The sequence below is a fragment of the Panthera uncia genome, assembly GCF_023721935.1.
Source record: "Panthera uncia isolate 11264 chromosome A3 unlocalized genomic scaffold, Puncia_PCG_1.0 HiC_scaffold_12, whole genome shotgun sequence".
In the NCBI taxonomy this organism is placed as follows: Eukaryota; Metazoa; Chordata; class Mammalia; order Carnivora; family Felidae; genus Panthera; species Panthera uncia.
The window spans coordinates 4,885,539-4,912,064 of NW_026057579.1; the positions used below are offsets into that span (position 1 = coordinate 4,885,539).

The 26,526-nt window shown below is 39.1% G+C and overlaps 1 protein-coding gene and 1 non-coding gene across 2 annotated transcripts in view; both read left to right on the top strand.

The window, feature by feature from the left end:
* Positions 1-26,526, top strand: part of BUB1 (BUB1 mitotic checkpoint serine/threonine kinase) — a 46,438-nt gene that overhangs the window by 13,006 nt on the left and 6,906 nt on the right. Inside the window, exons 10-19 of the mRNA XM_049652164.1 lie at positions 4,218-4,477; positions 6,529-6,587; positions 7,892-8,020; positions 8,116-8,226; positions 8,981-9,080; positions 10,132-10,213; positions 13,238-13,412; positions 15,381-15,468; positions 19,517-19,755; positions 21,154-21,297. Coding sequence (XP_049508121.1) covers positions 4,218-4,477; positions 6,529-6,587; positions 7,892-8,020; positions 8,116-8,226; positions 8,981-9,080; positions 10,132-10,213; positions 13,238-13,412; positions 15,381-15,468; positions 19,517-19,755; positions 21,154-21,297 — 1,387 coding nt within the window. The remainder of the gene's footprint in view (positions 1-4,217; positions 4,478-6,528; positions 6,588-7,891; positions 8,021-8,115; positions 8,227-8,980; positions 9,081-10,131; positions 10,214-13,237; positions 13,413-15,380; positions 15,469-19,516; positions 19,756-21,153; positions 21,298-26,526) is intronic.
* On the top strand, positions 17,044-17,183 carry LOC125937839 (small nucleolar RNA SNORA29). Its single transcript, XR_007462526.1, has one exon. It is a non-coding gene; the product is annotated as a small nucleolar RNA SNORA29 (small nucleolar RNA).

Below are 26,526 nucleotides of genomic sequence, written 5' to 3' on the forward strand. Positions count from 1 at the left end.
GCCCCTTTGTTCTTACAAAGTCATGCTACATTTGCCTTGCTTCCTAATGTATTCCAGGCATACAACCTTTCTTCTTTTTTGTTCCTTTGTTTTGTTTTGTTGTGTTTTGAATATAGTTCACACACAATGTTACATTAGTTTCAGGTGTGCAACGTAGTGATTCAACTTCTCTGTGTGTTATGCTGTGTTCACCACAAGTGTAGCTACCATCTTTCGCCGTAGGGTGCTGTTAAAATGCCATTGACTATGTTACCTCTACTGTACCTTTTATTCCTGTGGCTTATTCATTCCATAACTGAAAGTCTGTATCTCCCACTCCCCTTCACTCATTTTGCCTATCCCCTTACCTCCCTCCCCTTTGGCAGCCATAAGTTTTGTTCTCTGTATTTGTAGGTCTGATTCTGCTTTTTGTTTGTTTACTCCTTTGTTTTGGTTTTTTACTTCTACGTATGAGTGAAATCATATGGTATTTGCCTTTCTCTGTCTGATTTATCTCAGTACAATACCTTCTAGGTTCATCCTTTTTTTGTGGTGGCATAGTATTTCATTGTGTGTATATGTGGAATGTTATATACATACATACATACACGCACACATGCTACATCTTCCTTATCTGTTCATCTACCAAGGGACACTTAGGTTGTTTCCATATCTTGGCTGTTATAAATAATGCTGCAGTAAACATAGGGGTGTATATATCTTTTCAAATTACTGTTTTGTTTTCTTTGGATAAATATCCAGTAGTGAGATTACTGAACTATATGGTATTTCTATTTTTAATTTTTTGAGGAACCACCATACCGTTTTCCACAGTGGCTGCACCCATTTAATTTCCCACCAGCAGTGCACGAGGGTTCCACATCCTCTCCAACTCTTGCTATTTCCTGACATTTTTTCAATTTAATGTAATTTAACTTATTTTTTTTTAAGTTCATTCATTTTTTTTGAGAGAGAGAGAGCGGGACAGAGAGAGAGAATCTCAAGCAGACTCCACACTGGCAGTGCAGAGCCCGACCTGGGGCTTGAACTCATGAACCCTGAGATCATGACCTGAGCAGAAACCAAGAGTCGGACATTTAACTGATGGAGTCACCCAGGCACCCCTCCTGACTTTTTTATTTTAGCCATTCTGACAGGTGTGAGGGTGATATCTCATTGTGGTTTTGATTTGCATTTCCCTGATGATGAGTGGTGTTGAGCATCTTTTCATTTGTCTTTTGGCCATCTCAATGTCTTTTTTGGAAAAAATGTCTAGTCAGGTCCTATACCCATGTTTGGTTGTTGTGGTTTCTTTTTTTTTTTTTTTTTTTTTTTTTTTTTTTTTTTTTTGGTGTTGAGTTGTGCTCTTTATTTATTTTGGATACTAACCCCTTATTGGATATGTCATTTGCAAATATCTTCTCCCAGTAAGTTGCCTTTTTGTTTTGTTACAGTTTTGGGTTTTGGTTTTGGTTTTTGTTTTTTCTTGGTTTTTTTTTTTTTTTTTTTTTTTTTGATGTGAAAGATTTTTACTTTAATGTTGTCCCAATAGTTTATTTTTGCTTTTGTTTCCCTTGCCTCAGGAGACGTATTAGAGAAATAATGCTATGACCAGTGTCAGAGAAATTACTGTCTGTTCCATTCTAGGATTTTTATGGTTTCAGGTCTCACATTTAGGTCTTTAATCCATTTTGAGTCTACTTTTATGGATGGTGTAAGAAAGTGGTCTGGTTTCATTCTAGTAACACTTTAATTTCTTACATATTTTGAAAATTATAAAAATGCATGACTATGATTTTATAAAAGCAAAGATGTTATATATGTGGATGTGCATGTGTGTGTATAGTTACACGTATATAAATGAATGGTTACTAACTACGTAGTTTGCATTTTTCCGGAACTTTACTATGCATGAACACATAAATATGTATACAATTGACATATACAGGCTTATACAGTTAGCCTGTATAAGGCTTACTTTGTGCTTTTTCTACCTAACCCACCTTACGGATCTTTCCTTGTTATTACATAGAGATCCAACTGATTTTAATAGCATCACAGTCTACTCTCATACCTTTTAGGAAGGGCATGTGTCATGTGGAAACTATCATAAACCATGCTGCAGTGAGCATTCTTGTACATATGAGATGATTACTCTAGGAAAGACACAGAAAAGCAGAATTGCTGCTGAAGTTTGTGCACCTAAAATACTGCCCATCTGTCCTCCAAAAATTTACTGTTTTACACTCATAATAGTGAATAAAAGTACGTGTTTTTTGTATATGCTTGGCTAACATTACCTATCGTAAATATTTTTAACCATCTGATGTGTTTATTTCTAATCACAGGTAAATTTGGACTTTTAAAAATACATTTAGTGGCTGTTTTTTTTTTCTTAAAAACTTTTAAGAATTTTTTTAAATTAAATTTGTCTTTTTTTTCTTAAAATTAATTTTTTAAATTAAATTTGACTTTGTTCATTTTGCTATTGGATCGTTACATATTTTTCTTATTTAGTTGGATTTCCTTTTTTGTATAATTTGTTTTCCCTAGATAATTCCAAGAAATTGTTAAAATAATTGTTTCATTATTCTCCTGTGCTATATTTTTATGATACTTATCATTTATTTCTCTCTAAACTCTTGGGAGAAACTAGAAATATGTTTTCATTATGTTCAAGTACATCAGGTACGCTCTTAGTTTCACTTCTCTTGGCCACATGCCTCCCGGAACCATCTGTCTCTTCCACGCTGGCCTCCAAGCAGCTGTCCTCTCCTGACTCCTCTCCAGTGGTGTATCCCTGCTTATTTTCTAGTTCCTATGGCATTGTTTCCTTTTAACAACCCCATTTTGGTGGCACACAGTCCCTAGGAGCTTTTTTTAAAAAAAGCATATATGAGCGATTAGTTTTTTGAGATCTCTTGCTTGTACCCTCACACATGGGCGATAATTAGGCTGGATGCTATGTTCTCGAAGGGGAATCATTTTCCCTCAGAATTTTCTTAGTTCATGCTTTCAGCTCCACTTTCATTTCCATTCTGAGATGTATCTATATGTCTGAACTTTTCTCCTGATCAGCCTCCTCCAACTGTTGTTTTAGGTGTTAGAATTACTTTACCAACCTTTTGGTGAGGTTTTGGAGGTAGATGATAAAGCACATAGTTAAGCCACTGTCTTTAACCAGAAGCCTCCCTTTATGGAGCTTGCTTTTGTGTTGGGATAGCATAAGGATATATTTCCCAAACGGATTGTCAGTGGCCCCCAAATCATTTACTGAGCTACTCGACCTTTCCCCTTTGATTTAAAATATCTTTATCGCGTGCTAAATTTTTAATATACAAGATCTGTTTCTAAAATGTACCTTTGCTTTGGTTACTTACTAGGTTTCTTCTTGATCATTCCATATTGTATATTTACCATAGCTTTGTTGTAAGTTTTGATATCTGGTATGGAAAGTCTGATTATTCCTTTTCAAAACATGTTTTCAGAATTGAATATTATTATTAATTTTGATCTGTTTTTAGTTTGGTAGGTGAGAAAATGGGATAGGTCATTTCTGATTACTTTTTTTGATCACTAGTAAAAATGAACTTTTTATATTTTATCCATTTGTTTGTGAACTATTCTTGCCATAGAAGTTGGTGCCTTTTTTTTTTTTTTTAACAATTTGTGAGAATACTTTTATATGGTGAGGAATGAACTCTACTGTCTTTTAACTTTTTAACACAAGAGTGTGCAGTGACAGTCTAAGTGCACATGAGTCGAAAAACAAAGGTTTTAAGTCCAGAGCTTGTCAGCCTTCCCACTGTAAGCCATGTTTTTGTGGAAGCTATTGTTGCAAGTTAGATTCACATCTCCTCATCAGAGAGAAGATGGCTCCCAAGTGTATTTTAATGAAGGGAATACCATTATGAGCATTTGAGGGCATTGACTTATTGGTCCTTTCTCAAAATTAAGAGAAATAAGACAGTTCTTAAACACTGATAAAACTGTAGGGAGTCGTTATTTCCTATTTCAGGAAATAGGTGCTGCCCAGTTTTATCTGTGGTGAAGAAGCTACAAAAGCATCCATCATGTAAAGTGGTCCTTGTTGTTGTTGGCTGTACCTGAAGGGTGTGGGGATGCCACAAGGGGAGGGGAAGCTACTGATGACAGATGCCATTCTTTGCAAAGCTGTAGTACCTCATGAATGGTACTCTGGACTTCACGGCCTTGTTTTTGTTTGCTTAACTTGAAAGGTTAATCCGGCACGGATGGGGCCAAGTGTAGGCTCCCAGCAGGAACCGAGAGCTCTGTGTCTTCCAGCCATCAATCAGCAGACCTCAAAGAACATGGGGGAGAGACCCAGAGAGGCAACACCTGTTGCTCCTCCTATGGCAAATGCTGTCACTGCCGCTTTGGTGTCCCCAGCCATCAGCCAGAGTGTATCTCTTCCTGTTCCTCTGGCAGCCCAGCCAGTGACAGACTCCATGTTTCCAGTGGCCGGAAAAGATGACGGGTAAGGCGAAGGTCGTCCTAGAGACAATAGTGACGGGAGTGGCATTTGTCAGCTTCTTTACATGTTCTGCAGTTTCAAGAACAGTATATAAAAGATGAATGATTCCTGTTTTTACTGTAATCTGTAGATGGACATGTTGAAAAAGTTACCGAAATCGTCCCAAATCTTTCAGACTTACTACACTATTTTTCTTTTAGAGTGTTCATTTCATTTCATTTCATACTTCTCTCTTCCCTTAAGAATATTCAGTACCGGGGCGCCTGGGTGGCTCAGTCGGTTAGGCGTCCGTCTTAGGCTCAGGTCACGATCTCACGGTCCGTGGGTTCGAGCCCCGCGTCGGGCTCTGGGCTGATGGCTCAGAGCCTGGAGCCTGCTTCCGATTCTGTGTCTCCCTCTCTCTCTGCCCCTCCCCCGTTCATGCTCTGTCTCTCTCTCTGTCTCAAAAATAAATAAACGTTAAAAAAAAAAAAAAAAAGAATATTCAGTACCTGAAACTCACCGTTTTTTTTTTTTGTAACTGGAGAATGTACAGCTATTAACCTGTGATTAAACTGAAATGGCCTTTCTTACTGGCCTTGAATACATGTAGTGATTATTACTGTCCAGACACGTGTTCCTCACATGGGTTCTCCTGATCCTTCTAGCTTCCCACCAGGAGTAATTTGGGATTCATATCCATTACACGATATGCCAAAACCCATCTGTTGTACACTGCTTTGGGGATTTTTTTTTTCCCCAAATTTTGAGGGATTTTCCTAGATTTCATAAATTATAATTTATAAATAATAACTTACTTTGTTTAAATTTTTACCTCCCATGACTTCGGCACGCTCTTTCTCTCTTCTTACATACAGCAATTTTATTGATCCGTTAGAAAAAATGAGAGCGACCGTGTAACTTGTACCCTTCCCTTGGGCTAAACTCCTTAGCACAGATTATGGCTCATAAGGACCGGTTCTTCTCAATATCTGAGGTTAACTTTTATCAATGATTTCTCCTGGAAATAATATTTAAAATGCTTTTTCACTCACATTAGATTAATAATTCAGACCTGTGTCCTGTGTCATACAGTGTATGTCAAAAAAGAACTGTTGCATCGTTGGAGTCTATGACCTTATTAGTTCTTCACTGTTAACACAGTTATAAAATGATAAAAACAGGAGAGCAGTGACAGGCTCAAAAAGATGTTGCGTGTCCCATCCGCCCCAGCAGAGACAGAGTCATGAGGCTGGAGGGGCCAGACGAGCTGTCCCTATAAAACTGTGAAACTCTTTAACCTAATGAACATTCAGATCTCAGTCAGAAGCACCTCAGCTTGACCCTGACCCCGGCCCAGGCAAGGGACTGAATGGACCCTTGGTACTCTCACTAGCCAGGACAGCTTACCGTGGCAGAGAAAAGATGCCTTTGTCTGGAATCTCATGTAAGAACTCATGTTTTTAAGACAGTTTAGTGAGGATTTATAAAATTAAGTGTGTTGTACTTTTTACTTACACCCTAACGTGGTCCCTGCTAAGGGAATTTTAGCAATGTTAAATAGACAAGTGAGGTCCACTATCGTGACTGTACTTAAACTGTGATATAAATGTCTTGTGTGCCATCTTTTTTATTTCTCGAGAACTCTTAAAGTCGGCAGAACCATGCTATGTGGCTACTGGCTCAGCATCACAGCTAAAGCACACCAGTGCTTCCCATAGCATGACTGTGGCCAGCTGCATTGCTCACCAAGGCCTGGACCTGGGTGTGAGCCCTTTAGCCTATGTAATAAATGGGGTCATTCGAATTAGAGGCAGTTTTCCTGCCCTCCCAGATACAGGAGTGATTACATGATGTTAGAATACAGGCCCACTGTGTCAAGGCAACATGTAGTACCTGACCTTGATCTATAAGAATTCTTTTCTTCAAAAGGAAATGAAAGAAAAAATAAAACACTTTATTTACTTACACCTAAGCACTTCCGTCCGTACTTTAAGTAAACAGGCTTGTAATTGCTGACATTGTTTATTGTTTGTTTTGGGGAGTCAGTTTGTCTCAAGAGTGTTCTCTTTCAGATGTGTGGCTAAAAGTACTCATGAATTCAAACCACAGAGTGGAGCAGAGATAAAAGAAGGTAATGTTTAATTATATTAAATTTGTTTCTGACCTCTTTGCCCAGGCTTCTTGAGGTCACTCAGAGGTCTTTTGGGTGGCTGTGGCTCATGAAGACTTCAAGCCTTAATGAACTGGGGTGTTCACTTTCCAATTCTTAGAATTTAGGGGTTAGCGAAGCCCCAGACCATCTCAAGTAAAGGTAGAAATCTGCTTCTTGGTCATATCTTTTTAGGTAGAATCCTTTGGAAATTTGATTTCGTGAAACCTTTTTTATTAAATTTCTCAGCAGATTTACCTAAAACAAGAGTTATCTTTAATATATTGTGGGGTAGGAAAGGTAATTATAAGTTTAATTAGGAGGATTATACTTCTATTTGGTACTACTTTGTTAGAGGCATTTGCATACAAGGTAAGTTTTGTGAACAAAACAAGATACATCGATTGTGCAGTCACTTGCCCTGTGTGACTGGTATCCTCTCAAGTGACGGTTCAGTGGGGAGCAAAGCTGCTCGAAACAGCTGGGAACACCTGCATTTCACCAAGACTTCCCGAGCACCTGCCAGATGCCAGGTACTGTTCCAGGTAGTTAGGGATGGAGTTATAAACAGAAAAGACAAAACCTCCCACCCGTACAGAGGGGGAAAGGGAGTGTCAGGGGGAGGGAATTGAAATGTCAGAGGTGACCGGGAAAGATGCTCACAGAGTGATATTTTGGATAAAGTCCCAAAGGGGGGAGCTTCCCATGCAGCTAGCTTGGAAAACTTGTTTCAGGCGGAGAGAACAGCAAATGCAGAGCCCTGAGATGAGAAATCTCCCTGATGGTTTCTATGCACAGCGAAGAGGCTGAGGTGGCTGGAGTGAGTCAGAGGAAGAGGAGGAGGAAGATGAGGTCTGAGTGAGCAGGTCCCGCCCAGGCTTTACGGGGCCTTGTATGCCGTTGTCCGGGCTCCAGCTGAGTAAGATGGAAAGCCAGTCTTAAGATTCACTGTGTGACTATTAACATGTATTTCTTAGGGGACAGTGGAGCGAAGGGTGCAACTTATGACAAGGAGGCTGATTTGATCTGATCTGAGACCAAGCCGCTTCATCTCTTTGAACTGTCATTTCCTTTTCCATAAAAGGATAATTCTTGCCTTACCTACCTCATGGGACTATTATAAAAATAAAAGCGAAAGATATGTGAGCACTATAATAATAGAAGTCCTTAGTGGTAATTATCAGCAATAATAAAATGTTTTCATTGCAATGTTCCTTAAATTTTGTGCCTTCTAAATTGTTCTGATTTCTCTGCTGGTAATGCCTTTTGTCCCATTTCCTTTATAGGGTCTGAAACACATAAGGTTGTTAACACAGGTTCTTTTCACACAACTCCAAACACGTCACTGGGAATGGTTCAGGCAACCCCATCCAGGGTACAGCCATCACCCACTGTGCACACAAAAGAAGCATTAGGTAAAGCCTCTTGTTTGAATGTGTAGCATCTGGCGACAAATTAATGAAAGCTCTTTTGCAATCATGTTTACAGTTACTCTTTTTATTCTTCTAAGGTTTCATCATGAATATGTTTCAGGCTCCGACGCTTCCTGATATTTCTGATGACAAAGATGAATGGCCATCTCTAGATCAAAATGAAGATGCTTTTGAGGCCCAGTTTCAAAGTAATCATTTGTTAAAACACTGCTAAGTGTGTAGGCATTGTGGGTGGTTGCCACAGGAAATATCAAGGAATATACACGAAATTGCCCTTCCCTTGATTAGCTTGTCCCACAAGGGCAGACAATGCATGAAATAAAAAAATGTGATAGTGTTTGTAAAGGGACTAAATACATGTCACAGATTGGTTTTATTTCTTAGAAAATAATAGAAGGACAAAATCCTGGTGAGTAAGGAATGGCCAGGAAAAGCTGAGTACTTGAGGTATGACTTGAGCCTTGCCTGGCCCGAGTAATGGCCTGGGTGGAGTGTTGGAGCCCACATTTGTTGTCCCAGGTTTTATGCTGGAAGCCAGACCGAGATCATCATAAAGATAAATAGGATCATTAGTCTCGGGAGGCCTCAGAATATAAAGTTAAGAGGTCAATTCTTTCTTACAGGAAATGGAAAGAAAAGCCACAGAGAGCTTTTTTCAGTGAGTCAGGTGACCAGAGCAATGTTTTAGGAGAATGATGAATACCGTGCCTTGCGTGTAGCAGGAGCTCAAGACCTACAGGCTTGAGTGTTAAACCCTGTGACCACAGTTAAGTCCCTTCATCTCACTACAAAGTGACTTATCTTGTTACCTAGTATTTGAAAACTGTGTCAGTTCTTTTCTGTAAGCTGTTGTTCCATTTTATTTGTAGGTGAAGTTTAGCATAAAGTATAAATGTTTTTTCCTAATACAATAATAAAATGCTACTTTTTACTCCAATGCAGAAAATGCAAGTTCTTCTGGGGCTTGGGGAGTCAATAAGATCATCTCTTCTTTGTCATCTGCTTTTCCTGTGTTCGAGGATGGAAACAAGGAAAATTATGGGTAAAGACACATTTAATTATTGCTTTATCTTGTGTCTACCTGAGGAAACAGCCAGCCAGGTTTTTCTCCAGGTTTGGAAGAGATGTGGTGGACTGGAGGAGATGGGTGTTGTCAGAGGGACACGAGATGCCGGCAAAGGTTCCTCTGGGACTCAGGGTAGTGAGAAAACGTGGCTCACTGATCAGATGGCCTGGGTACCAGTGCCAGCTCTGCCACCGGCGAGCATTTTAACCACATGACTGGAAGATTCTTGCTAAAGTTGTCCAGATCTGCATTGGACACCAGAGTTATGAGAAAGCAGACCTCCCATAGCAAAAGCATGTGTTGACAGGAAAACAGTATGGTTACAAATTATCAGAGAACTGAAGGATTCTATAGATTTGAAGCTGAATTAGGTATGAATGAGTTTACCAGTACGCGTGTCCATACATGCTCTGTTTGTATTTGCAGGATTGGTAAAGTAGAAGAGGAGGTGGCTTATACTGGGTTATGCTACAGAGAGATGTTTTAAGCTGAAAGATCACCAGGGAGCCATATGTGGGGGTAAAATGGGGTAGCTCCAGGAATTTTCACAGTTTACAGTTTCAATCATGGAAAGAGAGGTGTCAGTGTGAATTAAGAGTATCGCGGTGTTGGAGAGATTCACACCGAGGCAGAAAGGAAACAGTCTGATCAGCTCAGAAGGAAGTTCCGTAGCTAGACCTAGTCTTAGACATAAGAAACACGATGTATGGCGTCCATGACCTTCTATTGGCGATAGCTCTACCTCTCTTTTTGTCCTATTTATAACTCAGTGTAGTAGAGATTTTATATGTTCTATCCTCTCTTAAGTTACTGTAGATCTATTTTTATGTGTACAGTCAAGTTAATTCAACTTGCATTCAGTTTTTCTACAACTACTGTAAAAGTAAGGAATGTGTAAATGTGTAAATAAGCAAATATCTTACTAGTCAAATAAGATAAATGGAAAATGTTTCTAACAGTCTTATTTACGTGGTAGTATCCCCTGTAGCATATTTTACAATTTGTAATTCTAGAAATCTTTCCTTAGATTACCACAGCCTAAAAATAAACCCACGGGAGCCAGGACCTTTGGAGAACGCTCTATGAGCAGATTTCCTTCAAAACCAAATGTGAGTAAATCACTGCCTCATCCACGAAGTTAGTCTTATATCTCTTTGCCCTTCATTTTACCAAATTATTATGTCAATCAAATGAGTTAGTGTATATTAAACAGTCCTGAAAAGTACAATGTAATATGAAGAGTGGGTTGGAACATTATTCTACAATTATTCAAGCATCTACTGTGTATCGTACACGGTGGTAGATACAGAAACTAAAAAATGATATGATCCTCACCCTCAAAGAGCCTTTCCTTTGGCAGGAGGAACCAGTGGGAGATATATTTTTTTCCAGACCCAAGAAGTGAGGCCTCCAGTGGAATGTTAGAAAACCCAAGTCTAAATTAAACTGGAAGGTCCTTCATCAGTGTAACTCAGCAGACAAGCGTCAGCGTTCTTCTGTCAGAGCAGCGAGGGTGCCCAGCCCATGGGCAGCTTCTGCTCTCGCCCTGAGTGTGTTATGTGGGTGCTGTGCTTTTCTCCACTCACCCAGCCCAGCCCTCTGACCGTGAGGGGTCAGACTCTAGCACTGAAATCTGTGCTAAACCCTGGTTCGTAGTTTTAATTCCACCGTGGATTCTGTTTTTGTTTTTGTTTTTTAATTTATTTATTTATTTATGTATTTATTTTGAGAGAGAGAGGGAGAGAGTAGGGCAGAGAGAGCAGAGAGAAGGAATTCCAAGCAGGCTCCGTGCTCTCAGCACAGGCCCAATACGAGGCTCGATTTCACGAACCCGTAAGATCATGACCTGAGCCAAAATCAAGAGTTGGTCGCTTAACTGACTGAGCCACCCAGGCGCCCCCACAGTGGATTCTCTGAACAAATTATCACTCAGTTCACTAATCCTTCTGATGAACTTTTTGGCCTTCTTAAAAACTTCCAAATAATGGACTGGATTTCAAATATAATGGCATCAATTCATAGATGCATTTCACCGAACTGTTCAACCAGATGTGTTTTGGCCAAAAAATCCATGATGAATGTTTTGCATCCTGTCCCTAAGCATAAGCCAATTGCTTTATCCTGTGTTCATCTGAAGAAACAACAGCCAGTGTTTCCTCCAGCATTGGAAGAGATATGGTGGCTATATAAAATCTGTGCACTGCATATTAAAACCATGGGTGGCATTTTATTGGCAACTAACGGGCTTTGCCTAGTGTAATTCTGACTCAGCAGTTTCTCTTTGTGTATAGACTCTAAAACTTGGCCATTGCATTTTTGGAGAAACAGTTAATTCTGAGGCTGAAGAAGAAAAATACAAGATGAGCTTAGAGCATCTCGTAGTGCCAGAAAGTAAGGAAGTGCTTTAAAAAAAAAAAAAAAAGATGGCATAACAAAAGAACTCAGGAGCCAACCTGAATACGCCAGTGGCCAAACCAGGCACAATCTGAACAGGAAAATAAATAGAATAAGGTAGTATCGGATTATAACCCAAGAAATAAAATAAATATCAACAATGATATAAATAAATGGGAGACAAGACAAAACAAAACTTCCTTACAGAAGAATTAATAAGTAGAAGTAAAAATGAGAAGTAATAAACATAGAAGGAATGAGTGGTAATAGAAAAAGCCATTAGAACACCACAGTAATCATTGTTCCAAGCTAGATCCATAAATGAATATTAAAATTAGTGAGTGAAACTTTAAGAAGGAACAAGGTATTTGTATAGCCTTGCAGTATCTCACTCACATTTTCAATGTGATTGTTTTAACATCTGTCCACAAATTCTTTGATATCCCTCCCTCCAGGAAGTGGATCTTCATTTACTTCCCCTTTTTTTTTTTTAAGTTTATTTATTTTTAGAGAGAGTGTGTGCATGGAGAAGAGGCAGAGACAGAGAATCCCATGCAGGCTCTGCACTGTCAGCACAGAGCCCAACACGGGGCTCGATCTCAGGAACCGTGAGATCATGACCTGAGCCACAATCAAGAGTCAGATGTTTGACTGAGCTACCCAGGCGCCCCATCTCCTTTTGAGTGTAGGCTAACTATGATTTGCTATGAATAAATAAGGGTCAGGAAAGGAAGAAATAGTTTCTTGCAGAGCAGAAACCCAGCAGACACTACCTTCGCCAGGTGATTGATTGGTTAATCTGCTTATTGGTTATTAGTGGTTATCCCCAGTAATAAGTTGTGTTGATATCATATATCTCCTAATAGGATGTAACAAGAAAGGGCGCTTTACCCCTGATATTCTTCCCTGAAATCAATATAACCCCAGTCTAAACATATGAAAGGCCAAATTTAAACCCAAATGGGAGGGACATTGTACACAGCTCCCAACCAGTATTCAAAAGTGTCCATGTGAGAAAGACTGAGACAGACCAATACACTGGCACAGATTAAAGGAGACTATATGCCACACGTGTCCTGGACTGGAGCCTGGAACAGAGAAGGAACATGTGGAAAAATGATAAAATCCAAATAGCATCTATAGGAGTAGTGTTTTTACAGATGCGCCAGGATTCTATAAGATGTTAACATCAGAGGAAGTTTGACGAAATGCACGTGGGAACTCTGTACTATCTTTGTAACTCTCCTATAAATCTAGGCTTTTCGAATTAAAAAATAAATCAATAAAAATTGGAACATAAAACGTGACCCTTGAATGCAGTGCGACTCCACTGGGGTGTGTCCCACTTCTGGGGAGAACGGAACCACAATGTCCTTGACTGTGTTAGCCAGGGGTGACATGTATTTTCTCTTTAATTCCTCATTTTTTGGGGGGCGGTGCCTGGGCCTCCGACTCCAACTCAGGTCACGATCTCACAGTCCGTGGGTTCAAGCCCCGCATCGGGCTCTGTGCTGACAGCTCAGAGCCTGGAGCCCGCTTGGGATTCTATGTCTCCCTGTCTCTCTGCCCCCCCCCCCCCCCCGGCTCACACACTGTCTCTGTGTCTCAAAAATAAATATACATTAAAAAAAAATACTTTAATTCCTCATTTTTTGAATCTTAAAAAGTATGAGTGTGTGACATTTTGTGGACAAAAGAAGGAGATTGCTGCTTTTTTTTCAGCTCATCTTTTGTTGCAGGAAGTACCTCACACTGAAGAGTTGTCAGATGATTCAACCGTATGGGGCATCCGCTGCAACAAAACCCTGGCGCCCAGTCCTAAGAGCCCGGGAGCCTTTACCTCTGCTGCACAGCTTGCATCTACTCCTTTCCACAAGCCACCAGGGGACTCCGTGCACGCTCTGGAAGACAAAGGTGTGTGTGGCACTACGTTAGCATGTTGTCTTCTGCCAGCTTCAGTTCTTGCACAATTAGCTTTCTTCTTGGAAATCCTAAATGGAAGTTGAAAAATTATAAAGAAGAAGCTTCAAGTCCATTTACTGTATTATTACATGTATGATTTTTTTCTTTTGGTATATTGTTTTCTTAAAGTCTGTGCATTTTAGAAATTTAATAACTTAGATTATAGGTGGAACAGGAGGAAAACCTATAGAAGCATTTGAACGTAGATATGCAAAGTCCAACCCATTTGTACAGGGTTTAGGTTTATGTTATGTTTACTGCAAACAAAATGACCACTATGGACAGGTCTATTTTAAGAGTATAAAATAGCAAATTTTAGTCCTTGGTGTATGTCTATAAATTTTACATTAGAATTACAGCCAAGTGCTACACTCAGGAAAATCAGATATTTTTTTTAATGACTGACCTCACGAGAGTAATAATAAAACTCACAGTCCTTATTTCCCCTAAACATAACACTCCTGTATCAAAGATCTTTATCTGAATTGAACCTTAATATAAGACATTGGCGTTGAGTGCAAATAATTATTACCAACCTATTAAAATTAAATACCAACCAATAAAATACATACAATAAGGTCTGGGACTACTTTACCATTTTGATGACTACTAATTTACTAGCCAAACTCCAATACTGCTGACACCTTAAAAAAAAACTTTTTTTTTTTTTAATGTTTATTTATTTTTGAGAGAGAGAAAGAGCACGAGCGGGGGAGGGACAGAGAGGGAGACAGAATCCAAAGCAGCCTCTAGGCTCTGAGCTGTCAGCACAGAGCCCGATGCAGGGCTCGAACCCGTGAGCTGTGAGATCACGACCTGAGCTGAAGTCGGACACTTAACCAACTAAGCCACCCAGGCGCCCCACTGATGACACTTTTATTAAAAATAGTAATTGTTCCCCAAAGCAATAATGAAAGAACGCTCAAAGAATTGCACTCTACTTCGTGGAAGTATATTGCACTATAAAGTCTGAGCCTGTAGACCTATACATTTTTAACTAAAGACTAAAAAGTTTCTCTTAGAGTACTAGCTCAGTATGTTACATTTCTTTTCTGGATTTTGAAGGAGAGTTCAGTTGAAACTTGGACAACTGCCAAGTGCCATCACAAGCTTGTCACTTTAATAAAAAAAATTTTTCCAAGTGTTTTCCATTTGGGAAAACTAGTTTACTCAGTAGAGTCTTTCAGAGAGTCAATATTGCCTGTTCTTGTAGTATTTGCACGTCGGTTAGATAAATAGAAGCTGGTGTTCTAGTTCTAAAAAGGATTAGCAGCTGTCTGGTGAGGCACTAGCTGATAGTTTAGTCCGGTGTAATACCTGGCGGTATGTAGTCTTAGCGTCATTGGTAGAGGTATACTCCAATGCCTTCCTAGCTTGTCTTTCCATAGACAGTTTTCATTGGTTTGCTTTTAGTTAAAGGGAGTGATGGTGAGTATTGCCAGGTAGCTTCCAGATACAAACACTCTAAATCAGTTTGACCAACTAAACACTAACGGACTAAATAAAGCAGTTACACAGAAGGACACGCAAATCTCCACCCCCACCCCCAAAAGCGTTGCAGCGTTTTACTCTCCACGTCCTTGTCTTCAGGTTCTCCTGAAGCAGGGTGTGCCCTCCACCATACCGGTAACCTCCGTAGGCTGCTCATCCTGCCCAGAACTGACTTGCCACCTCCCGACCCTTTTGAAGGATTGTATGGAGTTGAAATGCTCACAAATGGTAGTGGTGGTAAAAAAAATTTTAGTGATTTTTTTTTTCCCATTTTTAAACATTATGGAACATTTTACCATGGAATGCTATTTTGAAATTACAACGAAAGTTGGTATAAGAAGGAATCCTGGACTTTATAACCATATGAGGTCGTGTGTGTATGGACACACGCATGCATAACGTCTCTCTCTCATCTTCTCCATATTTCAGAAAACGTGGTAGCAAAACAGTGCCCCCACGTGACTCTGGATTCTCGCGAAGAAAACGTGGTGGAACCCTCAAAAGACAGAAAGTTCAGGTACTATGAGGGCACGTGTGCTTCTGTCACCCACTGTCGCTCTAGCTTTGCTTTTAGGATGTGGTGGAATACCTAATTCCCACCCTTCGAGGCAAACAGAGACTTCATGGACTCGCAGGGATAAGCCAGAAGGTACTCTCTCCATATGTACCATACGCTGGCCACATCAGGGCAGTGAGAGAAGCAGCTGGGGTAGCAGAGAGTCTATGGGAACAGTTCCTGTGACTGACTTCTACTCCTCTGGAGAACAGAGCCTACATACTCTGACCAGCGAAAGACCCTGGCGCGTGAAAACTACTGCGGAACCGGGCAAATGCGCATCTCTTTCTTTATATCCGTTCTAACTGAGAAAGGCAATAACTTTCTTTCAAGAGGAGTAAGATAGAATGTTTCGGCCTCCTAGGTATTGGTACAAAATGCAGATGCAGCATACGCTAGTGCTTTGCGGAAGTAAAGTTGCACTGTTTTGAATAGTCTGGGAAACGCAACAGACGCTAAGAGTAGCTGCAATTTTCAAGTATTTATTATATTCCCGTATGATGCTGACACTTTTTGTGCACTGTACCCTTTGGTTAATCCTTACAGTAAATTAATTGTAGGAACTATCCTTTTCATCGTTAGAGATGAAGAAACCAGGTCTAGAGAGTTAAAAGAAAAAAAAAAAAAATAGATGATCTATAGTCATACAACTTGTGATTGCAGCACTGGAATTTGAACCCATTTCTCTAGTTTCAAAAGCCTTGCTTGCTCTCACCACTATGCTGTGCCGCCTCTTCTTATTAAAAACCTCTTCTTAAAGCGAGACTCCGGCAAATAAATTGGACAAAAGACATGAGCAGAATTTACAAAAGAAAGAATGAGTAAACATGTAGAAAATGGTCAACTCCCTAATAATTAAAAAAAAAAACACGCAAATTAACAGATCTTGCCTTTTAATTTAAAATGCTGCTCGATAGGCCCACCAGCAATCTTCCCACCTGCAACTAAACGTCTGAATCACAAGACTGCCGTAAGCCACCCTTGGCATAACATAGACCTATACAGGACAAAAATCAGTTGCCAGGGTAATAACTGTCTTTGACCCTGTGAGATGATTAAGTTGCAAGGAAACACTTAAGACCGAGGGAACAGAAGTTCCCTGGCTTAGGAGCCTTATTTCCATGGGTGTTAGTGTGTCAGTGGCTCTTGCAACACTCAGTTTAGATTCCAGAGTCCCCACAAGGGACAGGCCTGTTCCAAGACTCGTCATACCTGAAGCCTGAAGCTGCGGATTCCCAGCGTATATTCCTAATTCTCTCGGTCTAGAATGCAGTTACCAATAATGGTTATTTTTTACCATAAGCAGTGTTGACAGTGATACTCTTACGTTTTCAGTTTTCAGGGGAGAAGAGCTAGAAAGTTACCAAAATTCAAATTCTCGTGGAGAAGGGAAAAGGGTTTTATTGATGACTTATGCACCCACAGTAATTGGGTACTCACATAACTTAATAGCAATACCTATGCGTTTGGAAGCAACTTTTTCTGTGTACATGGGTACCTCTACTATGTTTTGTTGTAATATGAAATATTGGAAATACTCCCATTTGACTACCACATTTTCTCCCAATAATAGATTTTGGTGGCTATGCTTATGGGATAGATTAAAATTGCCATGATCTGAAGAGGGAGGATTTATTTGTGTCCTCCTTCTATATGAAATGGCTGAACAGAAAATTAATTCAAATAAAATATTGACAATATTTACTAAAAACCAGGAAAGTGTTCTATTCCAGCATACACCCACTGGATTAGGTGGAGTGTGGTGATTCAAATCCATGCTAGGACTGTGGAGAAACCTGGCAGACACGACCTTTCCAAATGATCAAGGTTAATGTCACAAGTGATAGCTCATGGTAGTCATGCAATGAGAAGGGCACTCTACCTCTGGAATATTCTTCCCTAAAACCGATACTCACAGTCTAGTCATGAGGAAAACCTCCAAGAAACCTGAGTCGGGGGACACTCTACAAAATACCTGGCCAGTACTCCTAAAAAAGGACAAGGTCTTGGGAGAGTAGGAAACACTAAGAAACTGTCACAGATGAGAAGGGAGTAAGGAGACCTGACAACTGAATACAACACGGTACCCATGATCAGATCCGGGCGCAAATAAAGGGCCCTGTGGAAAAACTGGCAACATCCAAATGAAGTTTGGAGGTTAGTTAATAATATAACAAATGTTGGTTTATTGGTTTTGACAGGGAAGCCTCTGTAATGTGAAATGATAACACTAGAGGAAATTAGGCGAGGACTATTTGGGAATTCTTTATTATCCTTGCAACATTTCTTTAAATCTAAAATTATTCCTATTCCAAAATTAGTTTCTTTTTTTAAAAAATTCATAGTAAGAAAAATGCCTGTCAAGTAAGAATGAAGGGGCACCTGGGTGACTCAGTTGGTTAAGGGTCCGACTCTTGATTTCTGCTCAGGTTATGATCTCACAGTTCGTTAGTTTTCAGCTCCGCGTTGGGCTCTGCGTTGACAGTGCAGAGCCGGCTTGGGATTCTCTCTCTCTCCCTCCCTCTGCCCCTCCCCTGCTCATGTTCTCTCTCTCTCTCTCCCAAAAGAAATAAATAAACTTAAAAAAAAAAAATTAAGAGGGGCACCTGGGTGGCTCAGTTGGTCGAGTGACCAACTTCGGCTCAGGTCATGATCTCACAGTTTGTGGGTTTGAGCCCCGTATCGGGCTCTGTGCTGACAGCTCGGAGCCTGGAGCCTGATTCAGATTCTGTGTCTCCCCCTCTCTCTGCCCCTCCCCTGTTCATGCTCTCTCTCTCTCTCTTTATCTCTCTCTCTCTCAATAATAAATGAACGTTAAAAAAAATTTTTTTTAATTAAGAATGAAACATCAAGTTATATGTACAAAGTTCTTTTTCTCAAAATATACATTTTGTAAAAATTTATACATATGTTTGTGCATATGTGGATGTGAAGGTGGAGGAGAATTATGTGTATAAAAATACATACACAGTCAATTCTTATTATTTTCACTGGTTCTTTTGTATAAAGTCACTGCAAACTCTGAATTATCCAACACGGAACCATTTGTTATTCATAGGGGAGATACACAGGTTCCTGTGAGCCTCTGTTCACAACATTTTGTTTACAGACACCTTATTTAATAAACATTGTTGATTCGTTAACATTGAACTCAGGCCCACAGCACTATAACTCATACCTGAGCAAGGCTTATCCTAACATATTCTCCGTAAGACACATCACGGCCTTCTTGCACTTAGGCACACTAGAAAACACTTTAGCGTTGCGCTTGGGGAACATCCTAAACAGCGAAATCACCAACAAAAATTCAGAAAAACACGTTACTAAGTATACCATGCCACGGCACTTGTTTATACTGTGAGACCTGAGATAAGAATGCAGAGCATTGCCTTATTTCACTTCCCCTGGGAACGCGTGTGTTGGTGACTAAAACTTTTCACCATTCTGCATGTCTGTAAAAGCACCATGAGTATTGATTTGGGGTTTGCAAATGAGTTTTAGCATGTAGGTGAATTCACAAATATGGAACCCATGAATAATACAGATCAACTATATATGTGTATGTGTGTGCGTAAAGAAAGACACTGGTGTTAGGTTATTGGATTATGGCATTTTCTGTTTGTTTCAATGCTGTGAAAAAAGCCATTGGGATAAAGTTAAATAGTCAGTCTTGATAATAGTAGTGATACTTAGATGACACCTTGGGGAAATAAACCCATCCCTCCCAGTGTTTATCACTGAAGAATATCCAGTGTATTCCCTCACCTATTTATTGAATATATTTCCATGTCTTTGATTTTATTTCTGTTCATATTGTACTAGCTGTATTTGTAAGTATTTGTTTATCTGAAGAAAATGCTTTACTCAACTCTTTGTGAAGCAATTTTGAAATGTCATTCCCAGAATGGAAAGGAAACTGTTCTGTGGGACTTTTTGTGTGATCAAATGCAATAGACTTGTAATCACGTGGTGTTTTGTTTCCTCTTGTCTATCCCTTTAACACATTCAGTCCCATTCAAGAGAAAAGCCCAGAACCAGCGTTCCCTACAGATGTATCTTCAGCATCCGTGCTCCGTGTGAGCCAGCCTCCTGCAGACGGTGTGCTAACCAGTGAGGTACAGCAGAGCCTTGAGGCTTGTAAACTCATAGACACTGACCTCGCCGTTGCAGAAGATGCATCAGATGCCAGTGCTGGGCGCCAAGCAGAATGGATGCAGACTAATTCACTTGGGAATGTTGATGTTGCAAGTATGAACACATTCAGTCCTACTTGTGTCCCTGAATAAGGACAATAGCCTGGTGAAAGCTGTTCCATGAAAGAAGCTCAAAGAACAGGGACTTGAATGTCATTGAGTAGACCACAAGTTCAGACAAAACTTGCATACCGTGTCGGAGTGTGCTACAATGGTAGCATACTTGAAGGGCAACTGAATCTGTTTTAATTTTAGAAAGTATGAAAACAAATACTGTTGGAAGAGGGAGTTAGAATTGGAGGGTCTACTCTGTGCCAGGAATTTAATTTAAGACTGGTATCCCTATTTTACAGAAATGTAAACAGGCTCAGTGCTTAACTCCTTTCCCCTGGTTATTCAGAAACAGTCTTGGATAGTCTTGCACAGTGGCTAAGAGCACAGACTCTGAAGACTGACTAGGTTCTAGTCCTAGCTTCTCCTCTTAGGCAGTCACATGATCTTGGCCAAGAACGTTTCAATTCTCTGGCCCTCTTTCCTTTTCTGTAAAGTGGATGTGATGGTTCTACTTCAGAATCTTGTAAGGACCAAGTGAATTACTGAGCATAAAGTACTCAGAACAGTGTCCTACATAGGCTTAGCACTAAGTACATGGTCATTATGCTGGATTAGTCTTTGAAACTACCACTAAAAGCATTTTTAGGGGCGCCTGGGTGGCGCAGTCGGTTAAGCGTCCGACTTCAGCCAGGTCACGATCTCGCGGTCCGTGAGTTCGAGCCCCGCGTCAGGCTCTGGGCTGATGGCTCGGAGCCTGGAGCCTGCTTCCGATTCTGTGTCTCCCTCTCTCTCTGCCCCTCCCCCGTTCATGCTCTGTCTCTCTCTGTCCCAAAAATAAATTTAAAAAAAACGTTGAAAAAAAAAAAAATTTAAAAGCATTTTTATAGCATAAATTGGACAGAAACTTTATTCTTCCCTTTAGAAATTATTTCTCTTTTGTGAACCCAGAGTACATCTCATCCATGGAAATTGCTCATAGATAATATAAGTATCGAAAGGCATTGTGTTTTGTAGATCCGAGTGGGAAAGCAAGTTAAAGAATATATATCTGAGCATGTTAGGAGTAACTAAGATCCAGGTCTGCCTTTAAGACATAATTATGTTAAAGGCAGAATCTAGCAGTTCTGGGCAACTGTAGCAGGTGCCCTTGGTGTTCATTTCCTTTGTCACAACTACATACTGATCTGACTTTGTAGATCTAAAATAACAAATAATGAACTATGCAGAACTAGCTCTTTTGATATTTGAGAACGGTTATTATTTAAATCAGTGCTCTTTTAATGATGAAGCTTTTGAAGGCTTATTTAATGAATGTCTCCATTTGTTTTATCTATAGTTTCTTTGGGGAAATTCTTGGGTACTGAATTCATGTTCTTTTTTTGTTCCCATTCCTTCTAAGATTTGACTGTTGAGAATCCATGGGATGATAAATTGATTCTCAAACTTTTATCTGGGCTTTCTAAGCCGGTGAGATCCTATCCAAATACTTATGAATGGCAATGTAAACTTCCAGCCATCAAGCCCAAGACTGAGTTTCAACTGGGTAAGGACTATGTGGGTAACAAACTTTTAAACTCTTGTTTTTGTCTGGGAAGTTGATGGTAACCCATGCATGTGTGATTTCCCTTCTGGCACCACCCCTACACTCCCACCCCCACTTCGAGTAGTTTTATCTACAGGATAAAGCTGAGAGCATTTTGTTAAGCCAGAACTGTAGGAGTTTGATTGCTGTTGGGACTATAACTTACAGAGGGCAATTTGGCAATGTCTATCAAAGTAAAAAATGCATATACTTTTAGACATTCACTTTTAAGAATTTCCACAGATATGCTTGCATACGTTCAGAATGACATGTATGAGTGTAAAAACAGCAGATTGGAAACAACACAGGTGTCTATGTGACTGCTAAAGTAAATTATGGGACCTCTATAGGAAAATATGGCTTGCTCTATACTGATAGGTATGATGTCCAAAACAGGCTGTTAAGTGGAAGGGCCAACCTGTATTATATGCTGCCTTTCATTCCTTAAGAAGGGGGAAGATAATATATTCATATTTGGTACTATTTCCAGAGAACCCTTGAAACATACTCAAAACTAACAAATGGTTAATAGAGTGGATGTGGACAACAGTGGGAGCAAGACTTCTCACAATATACTTCACACACACATACACACACACACACACACATACACACACACACACAGGTTTCCCTGTTAACATCTTGTATTAGTGTGGTATATTTGTTAAGGTTGATGAGCCAGTATTAATAGATTATTATTAACTAAAGTCCATAGTTTACATTAGGGTTCATTCTTTGTGTTGTACAATCTATGGGCTTTGACAAATGCGTAATGACGTGTATCCATCATTATGGTATCATAAAGAATAGTTTCACTGCCCCCAAAATACCCTGTGCTCCATGTATTCGTCATCTCTTCCCTCCACCTGAAACCCTGGCAAACACTAATCTTTTAACTACTGTCTTCATAGTTTTGCCTTTTCCAGAATGTCATAGAGTTGTAATCATACTGTATGCAAGCTTTTCAGATTGGCTTCTTTCACGTAGCAGTATGCATTTAAGGTCCCTTGGTCTTCTCATGACTTAACAGTTCTTTCTCTACAATCACTGAGTAATACTCCATTGTGTGAATGTGCCATAATTTATTTATCTATTCACCTACTGAAGGACATCTTGGTTGCTTCCAAGTGTTGGCAATTATGAACAAACCACTGTAAACACTCATAGGCACTTTTTGTGTGGACATAAGTTTTCAGTTCATTTGGGTAAATACCAATGAGTTGTGATTGCTAGGACAGGTGGTAAGAGTATGTTTACTTCTGTAAGAAACTGCCAAACTGCCTTCAAATGGAGTTCGTACTATTTTGTATTCCCACCAGCAATGAATGAGAGTTCTGTTGCTCTGTATCCTCACCATCATTTGGTGGTGTCAGTAATTTGGGTTTTGGCCATTCTAATAGATGTGTATTAAAAGGCATTTCATTATTTTTCATTTGTGATTCCCTAATTATATAATGATGTTGCACATTTTTTCATATGTTTATTTGCCATCTGTATATCTTCTTTGGTGATGTGTATGTTCAGATCTTTTGCCCATTTTTTAAAAATCAGTTCATTTTCTTACTGAGTCTTTTCCCCCATTTTCTTAATCGAGTTTTGAGAGTTGTGTATTTTGGATAACCGTTATAAGTGTCTTGCAAAGATATTCTCTCAGTCTCTGGCTTGTCTTTTCATTCTATTAACTGTGTCTTGGGCAGAGCAGAAGTTTTTAAATTTTGTCAAGTTTATCAATAGATTTCTTTCATGGATCATGCTTTTGGTATGTGTCTAAGAGGTCATCAACAAACCCCAAGTCACCTACTTATTCCCCTGTGTTACCTTCTAGTAATGTTATAGTGTTATGTTTTACATTTATGTGTATGATTCATTTTGAGTAAACTTTTATGAAAGGTATAAGTTCTATGTCTAGATTCATTTTTGCATGTTGATGTCTAGTTTTTCATCACCATTTATTGAAAAGGCTATCTTTTCTTAATTGAATTGTCTTTGCTCTGTCAGTGATCAGTAGAGTATATTAGTTCGGCTGTGTTTCTGGGCTCTCTCTTCTATTCCATGATCTATTTGTCCAGACCACACTGCTCTGATTACTGTAGCCTTTATAGGAAGTCTTGATGTTGTGTCAGTCCTCCAAAGTGTTCTTCGTGTTCACTGTCTGGGCCTTTTCCCTTTCCACATAAACTTTAGAATCAGTATGTCAGTAGCCACAAAATAACTTGCAGGGATTTTGATTGGTATGGCCTTGAATCTCTAGATCAAGTTGGGAAGAAATGACATCTTGACAATCCTATCCATGTATGTGGACTATCTCTGTTTATTTGGATCTTCTTTTTTTTTTTTTTTTTAAATCAAAGTTTTATGGTTTTCCTTATATAGATCTTGTACATATTTTGTTAGATTAATACCTAAGTTACTTCGTTTTAGAAGATGCTTAAGTATTATGGTTTTTTTATTGTAAATTCCACTTACTAATTTCTAGTACATAGGAAAGCAATTGACTTATATGTTAACCTTGTATCCTGCAACCTTGCTATAATCATGTGTTAGTTACAGGAGATTTTTTTTTTGTTGATTCTTTGGGATTTTCTGGCTAGACAATGCTGTCATCTGTGTACGAGAACTGTTTTATTCCTTCCCCATCCATATACCTTTTATTTCCTTTTCTTGTTTGATTGCATCAGCTAAGACTTCCAGTATAATGTTGAGCAGGAGTGATAAGAGGAGAAATTCTTGTCTTGTTCCTGATCTTCGTGGGAAAACATTTATCTGTTTCTACCATTAAGTATGATGTTAGCAGTAGGTTTTTTGGTAGATGTTCTTTATTAAGTTGAGGAAGTTTCCCACTATTCCTACTTTGCAGAGAGCTGTTAATCATGAATGGGTGTTGTTGGATAAACAAACACTTTTCCTGTTTTTATGATAGGATCATGTGATTTTTCTTTTTAGTTTGTTGGTATGATAGGTTTATTCATTGATTTTGCAATATCGAACCAGCCTTGTATACCTGGATTAAATCCCACTTGGTCATGGTAAATAATTCTTTTTATACTTTTTTTTGGATTTCATTTGCTAATATTTGGTTGAGGATTTTTATATCTATGTTCATAAGAGATACTGTTCTGTAATTTTCTTGTGTTGTAACTGTCTGTTTCTGGTATTAGGGTAATGCTGGCCTCATAGAAGGGATTAGGAAGTATTCTATCTTCTATCCTCTGAAAGAGACTAGAGAATTGCTATAATTTCTTCCTTATATGTTTGGTAGAATTCACCAGTGGACCCATCTGGCCCTGGTGCTTTCTGTTTAGGAAAGCTGTTAAATATGAATTCAACTTTTTGTCTGTTTCTTCCTGTGTGAAGGAAGAAATTTCATCGAGGTGATCAAATTTGTGGGCACAGAGTTGTTCATAGTATTCCTTTATTAACATCTTTAATTCATGGGATCTTTAGTGATGTCCCCTCTTTCGTTTCTGATATTAGTATTTAATGTCCTTCCCCCTTTTTTTCCTTAGGTAACCTGGTAGGGGCTTATGGGTTTTACTGATCTTTTCAAAGAATCAGTTTTTTGTTTCATTGATATTCTCTGTTGATGTTCTGTTTTCAGTTTCACTGATACCTGCTATAATTACTTTTTTCTTCTGCTTGCTTTGGATTTAATTTTTTCTTTTCTAGTTTCCTAATGGTGGAAACTAAAGTTATTGATTTTAGGTCTTTCTTTTTTAACGTACACATTTAATCCTATAAATTGCCCTCTAAGCACTGCTTTTGCTGCATCCCACAATTTTAATAAATTGTGTTTCCATTTTCTTTTAATTCAAAATATTTTTAAATTTCTTCTTTGAATTATGTGTTGTCTAATCACCATGTGTTTTGGGGCTTTCCAGCTATCTTTCTTTATTGGTTACTAGTTTAATTCCACTGTGGTTGGAGCACCTACTTTGTATGATTTCTTTGTTGTTGTTGTTGTTGTTTTAATTTGGTAAAGGTGTGTTTTACGGCCCAGAATGGTCTGTCTTGGAGAGCGTTCCACGTGAGCTTGGAAAGAATGTATAGTGTGCTGTTGTCAGATGAAGTTTTCCATAAATGTGAATTAGATCCAGTTGATTGGTACTGCTGTTCGAGTCAGTCATGCCCTGACTGATTTTCTGCCTGTTGGATCTGTCGATTACTGAAAGACAGGTGTAGAAATCTCCAACTAGAATAGTGAATTCATCTGTTGTCCCTGCAGTCCTATCAATTTTTGCCTCACTATTTTGAGACTCTGTGTCAGACACATACAGATTAAGGAGTTATGACGTCTCGGAAAATTGATCCTTTATCATTATCTAATGCCCCTTTTAATGCCTGATCACTTTTCTTACTCTGAAGTCTGCTCTGTATGAAATTGGAATAGCTGCCCCAGCCTTCTGTTTATTAATTAACATGGCATATCTTCCTCCATCCCTTTACTTTTAACCCATCTGTGTCTTTATATTTAAGGTGTTTTTCTCATAGACAACATATAACTGGGTCTTGTATTCTTATCGCCTGTCATAGTTTCTGTTTTCATTGGTATATTTTTAGTCTATTGATCTTTAGACAGATTGTTGGTAGAGCTGGATTAATATCTACTATGCTTGTTGCTATTTTCTATTCACTGCCCTTGTTCTTTGTTCCCTTTTTTGTCTTCTTCTTTCTGCCTTCTCTGGTTTTATTTGGGTATTTACGTGATTTTGTTTTCTCAGTTAGCATATCAGTTATACTTCATTTTTAGTGGTTGCCCTAGAGTTTGCACTATACATTTAAAACTAACCCAAGTCCACCTGCAATGAACATTATACCAGTTCACAGGTAGTGCCAGGTACTTTATAACAGAATGTTACCAGTTCTTCCCTCCTGTCCCTTAGAACAGTAGTGTCACTCATTTCATTTGTCCTAAGCTGTACTTATTGCACACATTGTAGCAATTATTATTTTGAAGCGCTCCCTGCTAGACCCACTAAGAATAAGAAAAATAAAAGATTTTCTTTTATCTTCATTTACTCCTTTTCCTACACTCTTCTGATCTGAGTTTCTGACGTATTTCCTCTTCCTTCTGTCTGAAAAACTTCTTTTAACATTGCTTGCAAGGCAGGTTTGCTGGTGACACATTCCTTTAATCATTGTGTAAGCAAGTCTTTATTTCTTCACTTTTGAAGGGATAATGTCGCTGGATAC